The sequence below is a fragment of the Anabrus simplex genome, chromosome 1 (assembly GCF_040414725.1).
Source record: "Anabrus simplex isolate iqAnaSimp1 chromosome 1, ASM4041472v1, whole genome shotgun sequence".
In the NCBI taxonomy this organism is placed as follows: Eukaryota; Metazoa; Arthropoda; class Insecta; order Orthoptera; family Tettigoniidae; genus Anabrus; species Anabrus simplex.
In genome coordinates, this window is record NC_090265.1 from 870,627,518 (window position 1) to 870,651,345 (window position 23,828).

The 23,828-nt window shown below is 38.2% G+C and overlaps 1 protein-coding gene across 4 annotated transcripts in view; it reads left to right on the forward strand.

The window, feature by feature from the left end:
- Positions 1–23,828, forward strand: part of LOC136857668 (zinc finger CCCH domain-containing protein 13) — a 214,556-nt gene that overhangs the window by 120,605 nt on the left and 70,123 nt on the right. For 3 of the 4 annotated variants that reach the window (XM_067136501.2, XM_067136503.2, XM_067136502.2), the window contains exons 12-15: positions 4,763–5,023; positions 14,916–15,278; positions 20,834–20,910; positions 23,257–23,462. In XM_067136501.2, the coding sequence (XP_066992602.2) occupies positions 4,763–5,023; positions 14,916–15,278; positions 20,834–20,910; positions 23,257–23,462 (907 nt within the window). The remainder of the gene's footprint in view (positions 1–4,762; positions 5,024–14,915; positions 15,279–20,833; positions 20,911–23,256; positions 23,463–23,828) is intronic. The other variant, XM_067136504.2, reaches the window with a different exon arrangement.

Here is a 23,828-nt window from a genome sequence, read left to right on the forward strand (position 1 = left end):
CGGGCCAGCCGCCAGCGAACAGTTCGCTCTCTCCACTTGAGTTAATATGCACTAAATGTCTGACCGTCGAAACGAAGGAATGGCTTGCTTATATACGAAGTGAAGAGATTCGAGAAGTTACTCGACGAAGATCACGTAGGTGTGACGTCACAGCCAGGCAGGAAGAGCAGTGCCGGAGAACAAGCCAGTCAGTAAACAGCTGGGCGAGCGATCAGTAGAATGCAACAGATGGCTGAAGGTAAGATGTCGTAGAACGGTCGTAACACCTTGAATATAGCATTAACGTTCAAGTTTTACCAGTAAAAGTTCTTTAAAAAGACTTTCATATTGCGTTGTTTTTAGTCGACTAAATATGCTTAAATGTAGCTGCATGTGCTTATACTGCATAAGCACAACGTTAATGCTATATTCAAGGTCAGGTGTAAACAACAAATTTTATCATGTGTTGTAATTCTTTTAATGTGTTAAAGATAGATATCTTTTTAATATATTCTTGATCCTCTAAACTTAGACGTAAGAAGCAGAATTTCACTTCTAGACATACTACCTAATGTCTATCAAATATGACATATTTATTTGTAAGATACAACTGTTAAAACATGTATTCTAATGTGTATGTATATCACAGCTGAGGATGACTTGTGAAAAGTCGAAACCGGTCCTGTTTTAAAAACATTAATAAATTTAGTATTGATAAGGTGGATCTCTTTCTTTCTATGACATACTATAGATATCAATACGGAACATCATGAAATTTATTAATCAAGACATCTGTATGCCAATAAGGCAGAGCTCTGTCTAGTTGGAATATGAAGTTTGGGTTATCATATATTCGTTTTGGAAACAACAGTCTGCAACATGTGTTGGTACGTTGTTTCCCAGGGAAAAAGTAGGGCCCGTAAATTTTGTTACATGAAACAGCACAGAAGACATTCACCTCTGGAGAATCTCCTCCATTCTCCACTGTAACATGGGGATTTACCAAGCCCCATATGTGGACATGGTGATGATTAACTTTTTTGTTTAGGTGGAACGTCGCCTCGTCACCGAACACAACTTGGGATGCAAATTCATCATCTTCCATTGCTTCCTAGAAATGTTCACAAAATTCTTGTCAGTCGTTTGGCCGTAAAACATTGCAGCAGCTCTAGGCGATACGGTTTCTGGCGTAATAGCTTACACAGAATCATCCACACAGTTAACTGTGGAATGCGGAGTTCGCGACTTGCACGACATGTTGATTTCTTTGGGCTATGAAGGAATGCCTCTCGGATGCTCTCCATTTTTTTGACTGAAATACCTGGTTGTCCGGAGCTTTTTTCCTTTACAGGGGCAACCTGTGTCCTTGAACTGTTGATACCACCACAGAATTCTTTGGTGGGTTGGTGGCTGTATGCTGTACTGTCTGTGTAAGGCATGCTGCACAGTACTGACTGATTTAGTCTTCTCATATTGCAATGCATAAAATGCTTTCTGTTGATTAGTCACCATTTTGAAAACTATTGTCACCCTGCCACCTGAGAATCACAATGAAACCTGCAATGGCATAAACAAAACTTTAAAATATGCTCTTTCGATAGATTATTTGTAAAAACAGGTGGGCATTATATAGGCCTATTTGAAGCCATAAGACATCAAATCCTGATGAATAATCATTTGTAATTACCCTGTATATATTATACTGCGGCTACATAGAAAATGCTCGTGCAGCATTCCAAGCACATATTGTTACATTTCTTCATATGTACAAGATGGAGGTTATTTCAGATGCACTTCTTACTGTTACAGTACACAAAAAGCATGCAAAAAATTTGTTTATTGCCTTGAAATTAAAAAACTGAGCAAATTGGCCATGCGGTTGGGGGTGCATAGCTGTGAGTTTGCATTTGGGAGATGGTGAGTTTGGATCCCACCTTTGACAACCCAGAAGATAGTTTTCCATGATTTTCCATTCACACCAAGCATATGTTGTGACTGTACCCTAATTAAGACCAGTGTCTTTTTCTAATTTAATGGTTTTTTTTTTTTTTTTTTAGTATATCTTTCATTACCAAATTGTATCTAGTTATTGCTCATGGGACACTATCATAGATTTTCCTGAACTAATGTTATCATCATGTCTTTTCCTGCTTCCAATAATTTTCCGTATTTTATCTCGTAATATAAATGTACTCCACAGGTGTTGATCTTCCACAAACAAACTGTTCTTTCTATTCTCCTTTCACTTCTATACTGCAGTTGAATAATCTTATCTACTTTTAGTTTTGCTGTTCTGTAATAACCACCAAAATCTTTCCCAGAAGTTCTCTTTTTCATCAACATCTATTATATGCATATCCTCTTTATTCGTATCTCCTGTTAACATTATTTCCTACCAAGTGAGTTGGCCGTGCAGTTAGGGGTGTGCAGCTCTGAGCTTGCATTCAGGAGATAGTGGATTCGAACCCCACTGTCTGAAGTCCCAAATATGGTTTTCCATGGTTTCCCATTTTCACACCAGACAAATGCCACAGCTGTACCTTAATGAAAGTCACGGCCGCTTCCTTCCCACTCCTAGCCCTTTCCTATCCCATCATTGCCATAAGACCTATTAAATCATCACTCTTTAGATCGTCCTCATCATATTATATCTTTATTTTTACATAACTACTAAATCCATATATTCTGCTGTAATCGTTTATCATATTCACATATTGATGTCCCCTAAATTCTTATCCCCTGTGCTTTCTTTCAAAACCAAATGAACAAGTCCTGGATGTCTCAGAATGTGTCTTGTCAATCTGTCTCTTACATGGCAGCGATGATCAAGAAGACTGTCTGATGTTTATATGTAAATGATCTTTATTATGGTTCTTCTGCATGAAACAAACAATATTGCCTTTATAGTAGTAATAAAACTTTTGTATGTTTTTATGATGTAAAGTGTGTTATTTTGTTGTTCATTGTACTTATCTTGTTTTAGGAATGATTTATGTGATATGTATTGGTTGCTATGGACTTCATTGTTTATCTTCCTGACATCTTTTTTCAGTCTCTTCATGTTATCATTTCTGCCTTTTATAATTTGCCATTCTGATCTCTTTTATCAGAGAAATATGTGTGAGTGTGCTATTCAAAACAATATACTTAGTTAACATTGAGTAAAATTATTGGTGACTAAATTTGCTAACCTATTCGAGATCAGCTTATTACGTTACAACACGGATATATTTGAAAATCATTCAACTTAAATTGCTTAGCCTAAATTCTTCTTACTTCTCTGTTCATATATTCTCTGTTCTATATTTGTAGTAGTCGTATTGATTCATTTTTTGACTGGTATGAAACAGTTGAAATAGTTTTGTGTTTGTATCAGATACATAAGGATCATATATGATTTATACCACCAAATATAGTTATATAGTTGGTCTGTTATTGACATTATAAATTTTCCAGCTAACTCATTCCTGGCTGCCAGCATTTCACCCCAGTGTGCTAAGTTAGGCTCATCAGTTGGTAAATAGCACACCTACCACGATGCATGGCTAGTGCATACTGTGGAGGCCACTGCGTAGGCTACTCATTCGGAACAAGTATTTCAGGTTCGCAATGGGAATCAACATCTTTATCATATGATTTATACTTTGAACATTCGGTGAATTTCCTGCAGGTACTTGTGTTAAGAGCACTTTCCTAAGATTGTATTAGTTATAGGTATTAATTATGTGAAATTTGACCTCGGATCACCGTCAACGTAATGAAGCATCTTTGATAATGATTAAGTGACCAAATTCTTTTCTGTGGAAATTAGTCTAACATGCTAGAATCAATGTCTATTTAAACTGCTCTTTTAATGTCCATGTGGATTGCGGATTAGAATTCTACTGATCATGGAAATCGGAAGCCAAGATCCGGCAGGAGTGGGAACAACAGTTAGGCCTCTCCAGTTGTCGTCCCACAAAATCCTCGCAAGGAAAATAATAAATTCTTTATTGACACATGGAATGTAAAAACATTACTCAAACTGGGAAGTTTGGAGGAACTAAAAGAATTCAATGATGATGAACAGATTAGATGTCCTGGGTGTATGTGAGACAAGATGACTTGAGGTCTGAGGACTTTTAGAATAATTCATAGTGGCAACAATAGAACCGGAATTAGTGGAATGGCAATCATATTGACAGGTAAATAGGTCCACAGTGTTGGGAACACATCATATTAATGACAGAATCATAATTATGAAAGTAAAAGCCAGAACAGTAGGCTTGGTCTTAATACTAGTGTATTTTACCACTACCAACAGTAAGAATGATGATGTAGAAGTGATGTATGAAAACATCGAAGAACTATTTGAAATTGTGGACAAGAACTCCATCATTTGCCTGATGTGAAAATGGGAAACCATGGAAAACCATCTTCAGGACTTCTGACGGTGGGATTCAAACCCACCATCCCCTGAATGCAAGCTCACAGCTCCATGACCATAGCCACATGGCGGACTCACTTGGTCACACTTCTTCATATCCATTAACAGCTGTTTTGAACTTCTTTCAGTCCAACACACTCTCTTGTAGGATAATCTATGATTTCATCTCTGTTTTCTACTTATGTTTTATTTTTAAGATTATAATGGAAATTCTTGTTAGAGTTTTAGTATTGAAGTTGATATTGTGTTGTTAATGATTTCTAAAATTCCTATTGTTTTCTTCGTTCTTCCGTCTTGTAAATTGCTATTTTGGTTTGATACTTTTTATCATAATAACTTTATCTTGTTTGTCCTTAGACGTCGAGAAGGCCGGAATAGTTTAGAGCCAATAAGATCACGAGATCCATGGGATGGACGAGAAAGAGATCCCCGTGATCGTGACCGGGATAGGGATCCACGTGAAATACATGAACGTGACCGTGACCCACGTGATCCTGACCGGAGGAGAGGTGGAGGCTACGAGGAAACAAGACCACCTGGACCATCCATTAAAGGCCGAGACTGGGAGACACGAGATTATTCCGATAGCCGGCGAGAGTGGGATGGCAGAGGAGGAAGGTAAGCACCATTCTGCTTTAATTAAGAAAGTACAGGAACTGATGAACTGTGTTCTGTATGCACTGCTCCTTCCTAACTAGGTTGACGTGAACCTCTATCTCTTGAAACAGTAAGCGGCGGCGGTTTAGGCAGCGAGAACGTCTGAGCTGTCCTGACCTTCCATCCTTCCTGGGCACATTTCCTTATCTTCCATCCTGTCATCCAACCAGGTAATGATTCTCCTTTTCTATTCTCCATTTCCTTATTTTACTTCTTCCTTTATTTCCATGATTCCCTAATGGAGGAGTATGTGTGCCACATAACCTGCTACAGCACACAGGAATAATACCCTGCCATGAAAATGATAATCAGGACGTTGATAATGTTAATCTTCCAATGGTTATATGAACTCCTCGTATTTTTTTATAAATACATAAATCTGTTTATTTCTACAATGGTTTACATCATTTTACAACTTGAACATTTAACTATTTTTCTACATAATCACCATTTTGGTCGATGTACTTTTGTAGACGCTGTGGCAGTTTTTGTATGCTCATGTCATACCAGCTCCCCGCCATGCTGTTCAGGAAGTTGTGAGCGGCACTTCGGGAAACCTCGGGAACCAAAGTGCAGAGATCATCCAGGGTGATCCGCCGATCTTCACGCATGATTTGCTCAACCTTCACGACTGTCTCGACGGAAATTGACGGTCTCCTGTTCCTTTGCTCGTTCGTTGTGAATTTCAGTCTGACCGGCTGCAAACTCTCTACACCACTTACGAACATTTTTGACATCCATGCAAGACTCACCATACACTTCCGTCAATTGGCGATGGATTTCAGTTGGTTCAGTACCTTTCGCGTTCAAAAACCGAATAACTGCGCGCACTTCGTATTTGGTGGTAACATCCTACGGGAGTTCCATTCTCAACGGCTGTCAAGCCAAGACTGAGTGCCTCAGCGTGGCATGCATATGTTTATATGCGAGCGCGGGAAACACCCTTCACAATATTGTGACCAACAGCCACACGAACAGAGTTCTGTATTTATAAAAAAATAGGAGACCTTATTTTTGTGATTACCCTCATATATACAACCATGACCACTTGATGGAACAATTGTAAATATCAGTCCTACTAACATGTTTTGAATTCACACTTCTCCGGGCAGTCTGAAGCTCGCAACATATCCCCAAAGTAATGAGTGTGCTTTTACATACTCCACTCGAAGTTGAGGTTAGATACCTTCATGCTTCGCTGGATTTGACAATCACGTAGCAAACACTAACTTGAATTCAACTTCATGGTTGGAGACCATGGTAAATGCATAATCACATTATGAAGGTAACTAGCTTAACACTTCACAGCACAATTTTGTAGATGTCGCAGTTACACCAAAGTCAATCAGATGTCCCAGTGAAGACACTTGCACTCCCGGCGAACTAGCCATTAAATAAAAATTTTCCAGTCACATGGTTGTCCCACCAGCCGTCATCACCTACTCTTGCATTTTTCTCCCTGCGAACTAATCACTACATTGCATTCTCGTTGCATGTGGCATACCATTTTCAAAATACTGACACTAAACATTGGTGTACTGACTCCCTAAAAACTGTTGGGTGATCCACGTCTTGTTGGACAAACCAACCTCTTACCCAACTTTCTTTATATTTAGCTCTCTTGACTAGTAAAGATTCCCTACTTTTGGTGCCACAGAATGTCACCAATTTTACATGGTGTTCTTACAATTAAATAAATAATGCTTATAATATATTAATAAATACATAAACCTATAATGCGGGTGTGAATGATACCGTAATTACAAAATTGATTTCTTCACATGGGGTTAAGATTCTGTACAGTTACAAATGTGAGTTGGGTAGATTAAATCACAACTGAAGAGATACTGAATCAACCAAACAAGTTGGTCATGTGGTTAGTGTCGCGTAGCTGTAAGCATGCATTTGGGAGATGGTGAGTTTGAATTCCAGTGTCAGCAACCCTGAAGATGTTTTTCTGTGGTTTCACATTTTCACACTAGGCAAATGCTGAGCCTTACCTTAATTAAGGCCATGTCTGCTACCTTCCTATTCCTAGCACTTTCCCATCCTTGGGTCTCCAAAAACACTAAACCAAATTGGTAAGAGGAGGACAATATTGTGAAATTTGACCAGAAGAAGAGATAGAATGATAGGACGCGTCTTATGAAACCCAGCCAGAATTTGTTCAGTTGGTTTTTAAGGGAAGTGTAGGCAGTAAAAACGGCAGCGGTAGACCAAGGCATGAATATGACAAACAGATTAGAGCAGATGTAAGATGTAGTTTTTACTTAGAAATCAAAGGTTAGCACAGGATATAGTGGCCTGGAAACTGCATCAAAGCAGTCTGTGGACTGGTGATCAAATCAACAACAAATAAGTATTTATAAAGATAGTTGACTACTTTATCAAATCATGTAAACAAAATTCATAATTTAAACCCATAACACGGTTAAGGTAGACATGTTGCTGCCAAAGTGCACTGCAAATAACAATCTCACATTTTAAAAAAATCGTACTTCTATCTGTGGAGGAAACTCACAAAATGAATGTAAAAATATAGTCCAGCTTCTTGGCTGAATGGTCAGTATACTGGCCTTCCATTCAGAGGACCCTAGGTTCGATTCCTGGCTAGTCCAAATTTTCAATTACGTACAGTTAATTCCTCTAGCCGAGGGACAGAGTATTTATGTGCATCTTATTACACTTCTCTTCATTTACATACTGTACAACAGGCTGCACTGCCATCAATAACAGAAATATATAACATAAATAATCCTATAGTTAGCACATACAAAGGGCTTCTGGTTGTAAAACTGGTCCAAATCCACATCAGCTGCTAAGCTCACTAAATTGAAAAAAATGTATAAATATAAAATGTAATTGTATATTTAGAAAAAACATGAACCTTTTTTTCTCCACTTTGGGCCCGAAAATATTGGGATGCGTAAATTGTGCAAGGGCATTAATTATGCAACAAAATACGGTATTAACTTACCGCATAATCCCAAATACCACCTGCCACCGAATAAGACCCACACCCTAAATTTGAGACGGCAAAATACGGAAAAAAAATAAAAAATAAAATAACTTACATACCTATTTAACTTTCTATCGGTCCAATACTCACATTATTCACAATTCACAGTCGTCATCTGAAGTTTCACCATAGAAACTTTCGTCGCTGGCATCTTTCCACAAATAGTCGTCCTCACTACCGTCCACTGAATTTGAAATTCTACATTTCTTAAAGCTTTTGGACACTAGATCGTTGGGAATGCGCACCCATGCGGTCTTGATCCAGCTGCATATTAGTCCCACTTCAGGGCTCTTCACTCGTCTGGTTGGTGTTAACACGTGTGAACCATCAGACATCTATTCGGTGTACAACTGTTTCATTGCAGTTTTGAAAGGCCGGTTCACGCACACATCCAACGGCTGTGGAATAGAAGTGAGTCCTCTGAGAATTATCGCAAGATTGGTTTTTCCTTTCCTCATCATATCTTTTATGGCGTCAGTTGTATGTCCTCGGTAACTGTCCAACACATGCATGTTTCGTTTTTGTGACAAAGCTCCTGGGCGACATTGCCAAACGCACTTCACCCAGTCCTCAACTAACGCAGTGTCTATCCAGCCGGACTCATGTGTTCTAACAATAATACCGGACGGCAAGTTTCCTTTCGGATGTGTTTTCCTTTTCAGAACCACATATGGAGGGAGTTTGGTTCCATCTGCTAATACGCACAACATTACCGTGCGTCGTTGCTTTTCGTTACCACCTGTTCTGATGGTTACACTTTTAGAACCCTTCGTATCCATTGTATTCTCCAACAGCATTTCAAAATAGACAGGTGTCTGGTCAGCATTCCCAATTTGTGACAGCAAATAAGAATTTTGCTTCCTCAGATGAATAATGTAACGCTAAAAGGTCGTTAATTTTTCTTCATACGCCCCAGGGAGACGTTGTGAAGTAGACGTACGCCTCCGAATGCATAATCCCTTTCTCCGATAAAAGTTTCGGATCCATCCGCGGCTTGCAGTAAAACCCTGTGTTTTGAGTTCTTTTGAGATCTCTAGTGCTTTCAATTGACACATTTCATTAGAAACACCATATCCTAACTCATGTTTTTCTATCACAGATTTGTGGAGTCGTTCTTCAATTTCCAGAAACACTGCATACCGCCCGCGGAATGCTCTGCGATCGCTGTTACTTTTTAGAAGTTTTTCCTTCTTCTTCCGCTAACGGTGCGATTTCCGTATATTTCAGCTTCGCTTAGAACTTTAAGTTTCTCACGTACAGTAAATGACCGCAGACGCTGTTTTGAATCCATCGCTTACTATCGTGACAGCACTTTCACGGGACAGATACGGAACTCGAATGTGAGCGAGGTAGACTTCCGTAACCAACAGTCTCAACTCTCGCAAAGTACGATATCCCGCGAGATCAGCCATTCGCGCACACTTGTGAAATAAATGACAATAGAGCATCCGCAGCAGCAGCTTTCATATTTACAGCATATTTACCCATATTCGTTGTTTTGCCGTATTTCATTACCTTACATTTCGCGTTTACATGCCACTGTAACCGTATTGAGAAAAAATCAATCTTGTTTTCTAGAACGCAACTAAAACACAATAAGACCTGAATACCCTTTTACATGTGGTATATTGAATACTGTAACCATATTCAAATCTATTTCAATACTACACGTAAATGTAGTAAATATTTATGAGAATGAACGGCTTGAATACGACCCGCACCCAAGATTTAGAACCAATATTTTGGGGATAAAAGTGCGGGTGGTATTCGGGATTATCTATGGTAACTATCCCAAACATCTAAAGTTAATTTAATTACACATATTAAAATTTTATCACTTTCCAAGGGTCTTAATAAAGAAAAATTCTAATACCTTAAATTAACTGAAAGAGAACTTCATAGGATGACCTCAGCAGCGTAGACAGTTGTCTTAATCCTTGTGTTCTCAAGATAGTGGGTTCGATCCTGGCTGAGTTCTGTCAGTGTCGACAATGTTAAAGTGTGACTGCTATGTACAGTTGGCGTCTGGAATAGTAAGAAACACCGAGCAAGTTGGCAGTGTGGTTAGGGGCATGCAACTGTGAGCTTGCATTTGGGATATAGTGGATTTGAATCCCATTGTCAGCAACCCTGAAGATAGTTTTACATGGTTTCCCATTTTCACACCAGGCAAATGCTGGGGCTGTACCTTAATTAAGGCCATGGATGCTTCCTTCCCACTCCTAGCACTTTCCTATCCCATCGTTGCCATGAGAAACACCCGTGAAATAAATTCAGACTCTCTCACCTCTCTCTGAAATCTAATAACAATGGGAGAGCCATGAGAATATCATCAGAACATGTCTATGTATAAAAAGCATATTGTTTTCTTTTATTTTCAATGTATACCAGATTTGGATAATATGAAATTACACTCTAAAGTCTGTATCCTGTACCAAATCAAACAGTAAACTTTGCATATGGTTGTTATTGCTTCAAAAAAAAAAAAAAAAAAAAAAAAAAAAAAAATTGTTACCACTATTCTTGATCTATTTATTCTTGCCTGTTTCCAAGGCATAAACTATACCTTCAAATTACAATAATTTGGTCATTATTTCACCACACACATTATGAAAAGTTTACTACTTTTGAAGGGATTGGCATCCCCATAGGAGCTCACTGGTGTTTTTAATAATTCACCTTCATTGTCAGCTTTGTTTCCACGTTTATTGAATGCTACTGCAATTCCACAGATGTCAGGAGCTTCTGCATTAATGAGAGTCCATATCCATTTATCTACACCTGATATCCCAATTTGTCTCCTTTATCACCAATGGATGCATTGCTATTATCTTCATCACATTCCTTGCAATCACTGATTTTGCATTGCATGAATAGTTTAATAGCACATAGTGAAGTTACCCATGTTACCTATTAAATGTTAGAAGAGAATCAAGTACTTTGAATCCATGAGATTTTAAAACCATAGAAAGTTGATGTTTGAAAAATGTGTTAGTATTCATTGTTTTTAGTTGTTTATTTATAGTTGTATGTTTCTTGTCTAATCACTGATTTTAAATAAGGATAATACCATTGGTTTTACCTGATATAAACAGAAATTAAATGTGAGCTTTAATTAATACTAGAAAAGTAAATAATCCATCTATTCATATTCATAGATTTCTTGTTGCTTCTTATGCAAAGTACATTAGTCCTCAATGTAACCTACCCTGCCCCCTCCCTCCTACCCCTACATCTAAAATCCCACCACTGATACCAGTTCACCCACTCAACTTCATGTAACGTGTTCATTTTTACCACCTCTTTGCCTTAGCAATTGTTGTCCTTTCTTTCATGTCTTTTTCCTCAGGCTTATGTCCTAAATATCCCATTCAGCAAAGTGGTCATTAAAACAGAGCAATGTATAGGTCTGTGAACTCGCTTCCTTCTCACAAAAATCCCTGTGAGCACACTGTGTTAGCTTTGCTACTCCTTAATTTCATTTCTGTCTGTGTGCTTCCATACTCAAAGATAGGACATCATTAGTACTTGAAATGTACCTTGTCCAGAAAAAAAATACAAGACAAAGACAAGAGTCACGGGAAGAGGTGTCCCATTAGAAAATGTGCCGTGTATAACCCCAGAGTATTGTGGCTAGCTGCGGTGTAGCTGAGCAGTCTGTCACAGATACCAGTGTCGTGAAGATGACAGTGCGTCGCGAGTTAACCAACTTTGAACGTGCGGTGATCATCGCTGCACAGTGCATGGGTCATAGCATTGCGGAGATTACATGCAAATTTGGGTTTCTGAGGTCAACAGTATCGAGAGAATGTTACCACCCACATAAACCACCGCATGGGAAGACCATAGGTGTTTAATGAGCAACATCAAGTTGCCTTCGCAGATACTGGGCATTCGACGGGATACTGCGAGTCAGATCACCGCCCAGTTGAATGTTGGGAATCAGAAACCCATTTCTACCAGGACTGTAAGAAGGCAACTGTACCGCATAGGCTTCACCAGCTTACGACCAACGCGTGTCCCTTTGCTGACACCTCGACACAGAGCTCAACGACGTAAAAGGGCCCGCAAACATCGGCAATGGACCACAGAACAGTGGCGGGATGTGGTATAGTTCAGTGAATCCCAGGTTGAGTTATATCGAGCTGATGGGTGTGTGAGAGTGTGGTGTATGCTTCATGAAGCTGTGGATCGTGCGTGTCAACAATGTTGTATCCAGGTGGGAGGTGGCTCAGTTCTGATCTGGGCTGCTTTCACATGGTCGTAATTAGGTCCCATTGTCCGGCTGCAGGGAGCGTTGACAGATGCACGTTATGTGGACATTCTTTCAGATCATCTGCATCCCATTCTGGCCCTAGAGTACTGGGTATTGTGATAGAGATGCCATGCTTCAACAGGACAATGCGTCATGTCACCGCTCTGCGGTGGCACATAGGTGGTTGGAGGAGCACTCCAGTGAAGTTATGACCATGGATTGGCCCTCCAGATCCCCTGATCTTAATCCAAACGAGCATTTATGGAATGCTGTCGATGCTGGTGTACGCTCTATGAACCCTGCACCAACTACGCAAGACCAATTGTGGATAGCAGTGCAAGATGTGTGGGTCCAGATTCCTCCAGAACTATTCCAACACTTTGTAGAGTCGATGCCTCACCATATTGCTGCCATTTTAAGGGCTCGTGGAAGAGAAACATCACATTCAGTGTCTTCCCATAATTTTTGGCCACTCAGTGTATATCACATTAAGCCATCTGATATTTATCTGACTGTTAGGAAGTATGAATTTCATGTTTTTGGTCCGTATTGAACAATATATAAGTAATAATAATAATAACTTAAATGTTTCCACCTTTTCAATACAATATATTCACAAGATTACAAAATAATACGGTACTAGTTTCGACCCATCTTTGCTCCAATACGGCTGATGATGACCCCTAGATGGGTCGAAACTAGTACCGTATAATTTTGTAATCTTGTGAATATATTGTATTGAAAAGGTGGAAACATTTAAGTTATTATTATTATTATTACTTGTTAGGAAGTAGACTAATGTTACAAATCAAGTCATAAATAGGAAGAGAAGAACATAAATGAAAGCACATAATAGGACAAACAGAATGACAGGTCAGTATGTGAAGAGGGAACTACAGAAAGTGTTGACAAGGACAAAATGAAGAAACAAAAGGATAGGAACAATCTCTACATTTTGATACACTGCCAATATGCCATTCTCTTTCTCTCAAACCCAGAACATAGGATAGCATCAGAATCCAGGCATTTGAAATGATATATACTCAGAATGGTGTTTGTTGAAACAAAATGGAACAGAATATGGAACAGCTGCAATAGCAAAAGGTTGTGGGTTCAAGTACTGCTGGTGTTTGTTGGGCACGTTTCTCTCTCTACTTAACACCTCTATGGTATGTACTATATGGGCTCAAAACAGCCTAATAGTTGAAAGCCTAATTTGATGTGCATGCAGTTGTGAATTGAAATTACTACAACGTTTGCATGAGGAGATATTAAAGATAAGTATATTTTGACATTGTAAAGTTAGTATTGCAGAGGGCAGCCATCAGCTTTACCAAAACCTTATTGAACTGGGGTTGTCTCAAGAGGATTCAACTTATTACCTAATGTTTTAATAATTGGTTATCTTAAGACCTTAAATGATTAGAAGAGAGAATTGAATGGTTGATGGATATAAAAATTAGGTGTATGTAGCCTGAAATGAATTGTGAAATGTTGAGAATTTTTGTGAAGTACAAACAAAATGCTTTTTTGTGTGAACAAATCTCTTATTAGATATATAAAACCACTCTATGTCTATGGCAATTGTAACGCAGTTCCTTCACCTACATATTGGTTGGCGTGGTGGTGTGACGTTCTTTGGTAGTAACTGTGGTGTTTAGATGAAGTGTGTCCACTTCTGTTGTCTACCAACTACTTCAGTATCCAAATCAAGCCAGATTATCTCTATCTCATTCGACTGATCAGTCTCAAATCTTGGCCAGGCCAAATAAACACTTAATTGACTTTATTAAGTGCAGAACATAGACGAGAAATTGTCAAGATTTAGTTGCAGCTGCTTCTGCTGCTTTACTGGTAATGATGTAAAAATTATGCAAAATTTAATTCTTTAGTTATTTATCAAGCATGGAGAGTAAAAGAGTTGAGGAAGATACGAAGTTACGATTGCAAGTCTCAGTTTTTATTGATTTAATGATCAGAGTTGTGGAACTAAATGGGGGCACAGAGCTAATTGCAAATAGAGGATTGTGGAAGTACTTAGTTACTTTACAAAGGCTTGTAGACTGAATGCTGATAGGCATAACAGCCTACAATGAAAATGTACATAAAAGTATGATTATCATTTCCCTTTTCTACAAAATGTTGTGATAGTGAATAAAGCAAGGATGATCACATAAAAGCCACCAGCATTACCTTGATGTTTATACCAGAAGATCTATTATTTTCTGTAGTTGTGAAGAATGTTGAAAACTAGTTTATTTGTTGCTATTGTGTTTCCTTAGGTCATGGTTATGGCCTTTCATATTGGAATTGCCTTAGAAACCAAAAATATTGAAATTTGTTTTATTATTTGTAATCACAGAAGAGATTTCGATCACAGCATATTCCAGCACAATCATTATTCTTTCTTTTGGAATTCTTAACTGCTTCCTAACATATTCAACAAGTCCCTTGCTCCAGACTAATTACAGTTTTCATAAAGGACATCCAAAATCCTGGATTTCCCATCTATTTCCCCAAGAATTCCATAGGCAAGTTTCTTTATTAGAATTGTAAAGCTATTGAACTGGTCGATGCAGGAGAGGGCCCCCACCTGATTGGGAAGGCCCACGCCATAATGAGTGGAACGAGAAGGATGTGAACCTGCCTCTTCCACATCCTATGCCTCCTATGGAGGAGGAATGGAACTGTTTCCCTGGCCCTCCTGGGGATTGGCCTCCTGGGGGTGATAGAAGAGGTGGCTGGTCCGAGGAGTGGGGAGAGCACCTGGGACCACCCATGGGGATGGGTGCCCCACCACCAGGGCTTGTGGGTGTCAGTCCGGCGGGCATGTTGCCCGGTGGGCGCCAGCCGCCCCGCTTGTTGCCGATCAGGGGAGAGGATCCCATGATGCTCATCACTCGGGAGGTGAAAGTCGAAGAGCCACCTCCTCATGATGACAGGTAATGATGTATGTTCAGAGCATGCTCATTGAAGTGTTTTCCTCCACCCGTATTCTTCAGGTGGTGTTGGTTATGTATTCTTTCATCCAGATCAATGTGTTCCCTACTTCTTTTTTTGATAAGGCTTATCCTTTTTCTTACTGTATTTTTCTGCATTGCAGTAGTTATGGTATAATACATTGTTTGTTTGTAGCCAATGGTTTATCCTTAGTCAGAAAGTTAGAGAGAACTGAGAAGTATATTACATTCTTATTGCATATTTTTGTGGACATGCATATTTCGACAGTTCAAAGCAATACCTTCATAACTAGCGTTTTTTGAATTTTACAGTAAAGCATATTGTCTGTGTATGCCAGAAATCACCATGAAGACTTATGCCTGTCAGCATTCTGCACAATCCTAACAGCCACAAGTCTGTATGGTGATTTCTGGCATGCACGGGAACTTTTAATTTGCTTTCATATAAAATTTTAAAAATGCTTGTTACGATAGTATTGTTCTGAACCGTCAATTTGTAGGCCTAATAGTTGAAAATATGACTACCACTGGTCAGGTCAGCATGTTTTTATTTGTAACAATGTATGGTTGGAAGTCTAACAGTTACTTGAATAATCATCTGTGATTGTTCAGAAATAATGAATTTGGTTTGTTGCTTAGTATTTTGATTATTGAGTTGGTTGGTTGGTTGGTTGGTTGGTTGGTTGGTTGGTTGGTTGGTTGGTTGGTTGGTTGGTTGGTTGGTTGGTTGGTATAAGAGATTTTATGTTAAAGTCAAAACCACTATGATTAGTATTGAAAGGCATGATAATTATTACACTATCAAGAATTCACAAGGGGCAATATAAAGATAACAGTGATTTACTGAAACAAGTATGTGGAAAGTGAGAATTCTCCCTTTGAAGAAAATTACTACCAAAATAGATGTTTTATTTCATGCCTTGTAGGTATATGATTGCCACATTCTTGCTTAAGTAAACTGCTTTTTCTGTTTACTCTTCCCTACTTAAAAGAATAGCAATATTTTGTCTGTTCATAGCATATACAAGTTATTCTTATTAAAGTTGTATTTCTCTGTTGTTTACTGATGTAAGGTATTATTCTCTGCTTTGCTTTATGTGTGCTGCATTCCTGTTTCATCTAACAAAGGCACAGTCTACCAATAAATTACTGAAGTAAACTTGTTAATATTATGAATGTAAGATCTGAATCACCAGTTATAATATCAGTATTTTGATTTATGTTTTTACAACTTGCAATTCTAGATATGACACTCTTTTTGAGTTTATGCCAGTCTTCAAACTACTGTTCTAAAAGTTTCAAATGTTTTAATTGAAATGACTCCATTATTCTGTCAAAAGTATCCTGAAGTTCAAGTTGCTGTATTTACACAGCAGTTTGATGTTTTGTTGACTCTTGAGTTTTGTAAAATACATAGATCATCATCATCATCATCATCATCATCATCATCATCATCATTTCCCCTTTTCCAGCTGATACTGGGTGGGCGCAAATATGGTTCCTCTCTATTTTGTCCTGTCTCTTGACCATTCCTCATCCAACATCATGTTCCAGTCCAGGTTCTGTTGTCCTATGCTGTTCTTCACAGAGTCCATCCATCGTAATCTTGCTCTTCCTTGTCCTCTCTTCCCTGTCATCGTCTTTCCAGTGCTTGTCTTGGTCCCTCCCCTTCGAGGAAGGGAATGAAAACCTTTTCTAGGTCCTAGGTCTTTCTTCATTCATTCGCGTGACATGTCCAAACCACCTCAATCTGTTCTGTTCCAGTTTCTCATCTAGTTTTTGCAAATTTAGCTCTTTTCATATGTCTTCATTTCTCACTCTATCCCTCCTTGTCTTCTGTACCATACTCCTCAAGAATTTCATTTCAGCTGCCTGTACTCTATTCTCTCTTGAGTCATTGTCCAGGTTTCTAAATACAAATAGATAATATCAAGGTCACCAGACTAATAAAAGGAAGATATCTGAAAAAGATAAACTCAAAATAAAGAATCCTTGGCACTAAAGTGTCTATGAACTGTATTTTGCTGCATATTCATCACATGTATTTTGCCTAATTTCTTTTAGAAAGAATAGGGTGGGAAGACTGTGCGAAGAAGAAGTTGAGCCAAACTGAAAATACAGTACACACAAAATTTTTAAAAACACATTATTGTTACAGGGATTTACGTGGTCAGCAGAGGGAAGGAAGCATGTGGGGTGAATGGCTGGACAGTGAACAAATTAGAGTACAAGTTACCCTAATAAGATTCGAGAAATTTTATTTCTTTCCTTTTAGATTGATTTTAAAATAATTTTTAACCAATCAACAAAGAGCATAGATGCTGAACAAAATGATAGTTAACATTATAACAGGAATTTGTCAGCTCTGGATGCATGAAAGGGAGCTCCTAAACACTAAACAAGTACAATATTAAATGTACAGCTTCAAACAAGTACAAACATCAGGGAAGGAATTCCCATCTCTTCTCTAATAGACTAGAGGAGAATATTAGCTCTGTACTGGTATAATCAGCAGAGTACAAATTTGTATTTACAAAAGTTGTCTACTGTTTAAATGGAATTAGTGGAAAAAAAGAGCATGTCTCTTTGTACACTTTTAATTGAACTGTCACCACCCGGTGACACATACCAACAAGCATGGCCAGGTTGGGCAATACCACAAATTATTTAAAGTCAAGGTTACCCTTAACAAACAAATACATGCATATGGCCCATACTCTGCAGACACTAAAAATGAGAAAGGGAAGTTTTACTAACAGCCAGACTCAAAGAAAAATAATGGAGGCGGAAAACAAGCACTCTGACAAATACCATGAAGGAAAACCTAAGCGTGCTTAAGGCCCAAAGAAACAGGGGCTAATCCCATGGTACAGGGTGATTAAAAAGGGAAGAACAGTTATGGCTGAGAACAGATTTCAGAATTTAGCAGTTACAAAATTTTGTCACCTGTATCGAATGGAATGGGAGAATTACGAGAGTAACCACTTGTGCTCCCTTATATTTGATTAATTTCCCAGTGGGGAATACAATTCGAAGTCCGAAGACTGTGCAGAAGGTCCTACATAACTCGAAAATGAAAAGCCTAACTATTACATTCTACATGAAAAAACGCTGAAGTCTTCCCCGCAGTTCACATGCCAAAACAATCACTTATTTACGTATTTATTCTGCCATACCTTTCAGTTTTGGGACCTCCTTCAGGCCGTGACCCCTGCCTCATCAGCTCCCAATGGGGCATCTCTCAATCCTGCTTCGATATGCACACAGTACCCCATTAGCTAGAGAAAACTAGGAGCCCAAAAATTGCTCCCCTTATAAAGGGAGGAAAGGAGAACTGTCTAGATCTTTACAATTCAAGGATATGATTGGGTGACCACAGGTTACAAAGCAGGTCCATGGTTGGTGAAAAAATGTAACTTTCTAGCTTTTGATAGGCTGGTAGAATGGGAGGAGACGTTAGGGGTATATTTTTTAAAAAAATGCTATTTGTTCGGGGCATCGACCCATGTGGATCTTTTGCCCCTACTGGCACCATATTGTACGAACCTGCATGTAATTGGAATGACGGTAGTGTGGAATGTTGTGTGTGAGAAAAGGAAGATTAAGGATGTTACAAACAGTCAGTCCCCAGGCCAGGGATATTAATCATTACAATTAAAAAACCCTGACCCAGCCTGGAATCAAACCCTGGGCCTCCGGGTGACAGGCGGACGTGGTGCCCCCTACACCGCAAGGACGGACACGTTGGGGGTATAGTAGACAACATTGGAGACATAAAATATAACATCAGCATAACAACAGGTTGACTGACTTCAACAGTAAAAGTTTCTCACAATTTTAGTTTGGGCTTGACCCTCCAGAGTTCATTCCAAAACCTATGTTAGAGCCATCTAATGATTGGCGGAAAATCTTTGCCAACAGTTCAAAAAGTTCTGAGTTGCTGTCAGATATGGCCATAGTAGAAAAGGCGCACAGTACAAACAGGAAAGTGTACCACTGGTACAATTCTTCTTTTTCTTCTTATTCAATTAATTAACCACATAACTATTTATAGAAACACTAGAACCCATGAATCATAAGATCTCTCATCAATAAAATCATTTTAGAAAGATGTCAAAAGTGCTTTGATCATTGCAGTTAAAATTTGAAAAAGCACAATGTATATCATAGTGGAAACTTACCAGATTCAGTCATCAATGTCTGAGGGATCTATGTCTCACCTGCTCCCCTCGCTGCCGCTCGAATGCTACCGTTCTGCCACAAAATATTATCCTCGCTGCCATCCAGAGCATTGGAAATTCCTGTCTTTTTGAAACTTTTCAACACTGTTTTGAGAGGAATAAGTTCCCAAATTCTTATCAACCATAAGCACATGACTTCCAATGACACCCATTTTAACATGCTGCCAGCCATCAGTTCCTTGACTTCCTCTAATCATTCATTTGTTAAAAAGCCATGCAGATGGTCTTTAAATGGCTTATTGACACACATGTCTAGGGACTACAAAATGGATGTCAAACTACCAGGAATAATCATGTGCTGTATCTTCCTTTCACAAAGAAGATTATTCATTTCAGTCACAAAATGAGTTTGGAAACTATCCAAGAGAAGCATAGCTGGCTGTTTCAACAATGCTCTTAGTTATCTGTCCCACACTGTCTTCGCCCAGTTCATGTCCATCCATCTCTTGGGTTGCTCATGCACATGGTATGCCTCGAGGGAATTTAATGCCTTTCAGCATTTAATTCCTTTTCTTTTAAAAATAACACATGAGCGCATTCTTCTTCCATCTGTTGTAACAGCAAGCATTACTGTACAGTATAGTTTCTCGTTTCCTGTTGATTTTAATGGAATACTCGAAGCACCTCTTCCTGTGATAGTTCTATTGCGAGGCATATAAAACCAAACTGGTGTCTAAACAGCATTGCCAATTTAGGACAAAGGAAACTAAGTTTCTTGGTGCTGTCATAGTACAACATAGTGGAAGGCAGCAACTTTCTCCGTACAATATGATAGCAATTTCTGGCATGTACTTGCCCTTCTCCACGCAGACAAGCCATATCGTTACATGAGTCTACTAACCCAACCATGACTCACCTGAAATTTATTCCCTGTAATGCTGTTACACCAAGTCACTCTGTGTCCCTTCATTTATACCATCCTGTAGGTCACATTACTACCATCATTTCACACTTTTTTAAAACCAAACCCCATGGCGCAACAGAGGGCCTTGGAAAATTGTCGGTTTTGGGGCCTCTAAATGCACACCTGTTCAGGTTTGAATTTTAAAATTATCTTTCAGTTTCGGCCAGTCTTGAACTGACTTCTCACTAACAATTCTGACCATTGAGTTTGTACTTTATAAGGTGTGTTGTACCCACTTAATAAGCCATCTTTTTTTGAGCTATTCGTGAGGGAAAAGTTTACAAAGGAGGGCATCATGTGCCTGAGAACTAATTCTGGCAAGTAAAAATGACATTTGGGAGAAAAGAAATATGTTTTCAAATATAATAACAACTGATTTATTTATTTTTCAGTGCAAGAATACCTCATGATGATGCAAATTTGAATGAAATAGGTATAGAACTGAAAGATGAGAAACAATCTCTGGAAGGTATGTACCACCTTCACTATTATATATTAATTTGTTTCTAGTGAAACAAGGCGTGTATTATTGTAAATGAAATGACTTTCATGATAAAAGGAATATGTCAGGCACCCTGCAGGATTGACCACATTCATGGATATAAATTTTCAACAGTCCCTATTACTTCCCTTGTGATATAGCTAAGACCAAACCAGTATGGTCCCATCCACTTCCTTACTCCTCAATTGTAATCGTGTAGGCTGAGTGGACTTTGAACCAGCCTTCGGATCCAGGTAAAAATCCCTGACCTGGCCAGGAATCGAACCCGGGCCCTCTGGGTAAAGGCAGGCGCATTACCCCTACACGGCAGGGCTGGCACCTTATAGATTTCTGTTTCAAACAAAAACACATTTGTTTGTCACAGAGGACTTTTGTGACCTCCCTCATTCACATCATGTCCGTACTGTATTGATCCCTTGTTCATTCTTCTTCATTTGTACAACCATCACCCTGTAGGAAGAATCCTAGATAGAGAGAGACATCTACCTTATTAAGGGGTTCCTCAGTAATTTGGATGGAACCAGAGGATGGAACAGTTCCTAAGCCAGAGTGCTGTTTGCAGATAAAATTCAAAATCCCATAATTCATTCACAAATGATTGCAGATTAAATGCTGATAGATAGGGCAGTCTGTATGGAAGATATGTGCATACTGTTTGTATGTAACAATTCTGGATTTTCTTTTTCAAAGAATTATTTCCCCACATTTTTTTAATGCAACATTTCTGTTCCATGATTTTACTTGAATATTCATTCCAACAATTTAACTGTTCATTGATAATTCAAAATTATTTGTCTGTTACTGTAATTTTGGTCAAATATGGGTATTTATGATAGAAGAAATACTGTATTTTGTGAAATTTGTTATGAAAGCTGTCTAGTATAATTAGCATAGAGTTGGAGTGTGTAGGATTCTTTTGTATCACTGATGGAATAGCCAACAAGTTAAAAAAAAAGTACTTCAAGCTATGGATGATGATGATGATGATGATGATGATGATGATGATGATGATGATGATGATGGTAGGCATATTTGATGCAAGATTTAACCATACTTAATTGAATAATTCATGGTAGAAGTAACATCATCAGTATTTTCTTATCAAGATTTTATTTTCCATTGCCTTATGCTGAATGAAACTTGTAAGATCTGGGTGGGCCCTAGAAAAGACACTGGAGCCAGTTCAATTATACCTGTTGAAGATGGGCAGTGCTGTCAGATACCTTGCCATGTGACCCAATCCAAAAATATAAAACCATGTAATTTAAGACAGAATTTAAAGAATTTAAAAATAGCAGTCTACTTCATTACTTAGTAGAATAGATATTTATGATTCAGGTGGCTAAACATGGACCTTTTAGTATTACATTTTGGATGCTGTGTGAAATCTGTGATGAACAAATAAGAAGCAGCACAATTTTGTCCAGAATATATGGTATTGCTCTTTTACAGTATTTCAGCCATATTAAATATATTGAATACCGAGCGAGTTGGCCATGTGGTTAGGGTCTTGCAGCTGTGAGCTATAAGAAATAAATTGACAAGATGGTTCACCTTTTCAATACAATATATCAGTTAAATGATATTGCATCAGTCTTGGAACTAGTTTCAGCCACTTAGTGGCCATCTTCAGCCAAATAAAAATTAAACAGATTATGTGATAGCTAAAACATATGTATACCAAACAAAGACAATGTTGCAGGAATAATTATAACATTAAAATACATATAATAACAAAAATATATCAAAATACATATAATCACAAATAATTTTTGTTATTATATGTATTTTAATGTTATAATTATTCCTGCTACATTGTCTTTGTCTGGTACACATATGTTTCAATTATCACATAATCTGTTTAATTTTTATTTGGCTGAAGATGGCCACTAAGTGGCTGAAACTAGTCCCAAGACTGATGCAATATCATTTACTTGATATATTGTAGGGCCTATTGAAAAGGTGGACTCTGCTTGTAAATGCATTTCTTATAATTGCACTTCAGTATGGAACAAAAATTAAATTTATAGCTTATAATCAGCTGTGAGCTTGCATTTGGGAGATAGTGGGTTCGAACTCCACTGTCAGCAGCCTTAAAGATGGTTTTCCATGGTTTCCCATTTTTACATCAGACAGATGCTGGGGCTCTACATTAATTAAGGCCATAGCCGCTTCCTTCCCACTCCTAGGCCTTTCCTATTCCATCGTCGCCATAAGACCTATCAGTGCGATTAAGAGCAAATGTAAAAATATATATTGAGTGTCTTATTGTCTCTGGTTGCTCAAAATTTAACCCTGATTTTATCTTCTAAGGTGCTGTTAAAATGGAAGAGGTATTATTGAAAAAAGGAGATAGTTCTGAAACAGGAATTCTTGGGAAAAGACCTCGTGATGCTTCTGATAACGAGACTGATAAACCAGACAGTAAGAAAATCTGTTTGGAAGAGACACCTTTGGAAGAAGACCTGAGTGATATTAGTGATGATGATGCTGATGAAATTCTCAACCGTGAAGATAGCGTATGTATAATATCTCCAGTTCATCCATTTTTTATTTGTTCATGTTGATTTTATCCTCGGGTAGGAATTTCACTTTGTTGGTATATAAGTTTGCTTCTTGTCTTGATTTAGGTGCGATTGTCAATCCTAAAGTACAGTTGTTCATGTATGATCTGACTTTTTTTTTTTTATAGTTGTATTTTCTACTTGATAGCTTTGTATAAATCCTTGATAATTTTGCTGTGCACTTTTTCCTTTAAAAGCAAAATATCAGTTTTTGCAATATTTGATAGTGTCTATATATAAATATATACCAGTAATATTTCTTTTTTTCTCTTTACCCTTACCTTATAACTTAATCTATATATTTTGCATCTTTCTCATTAA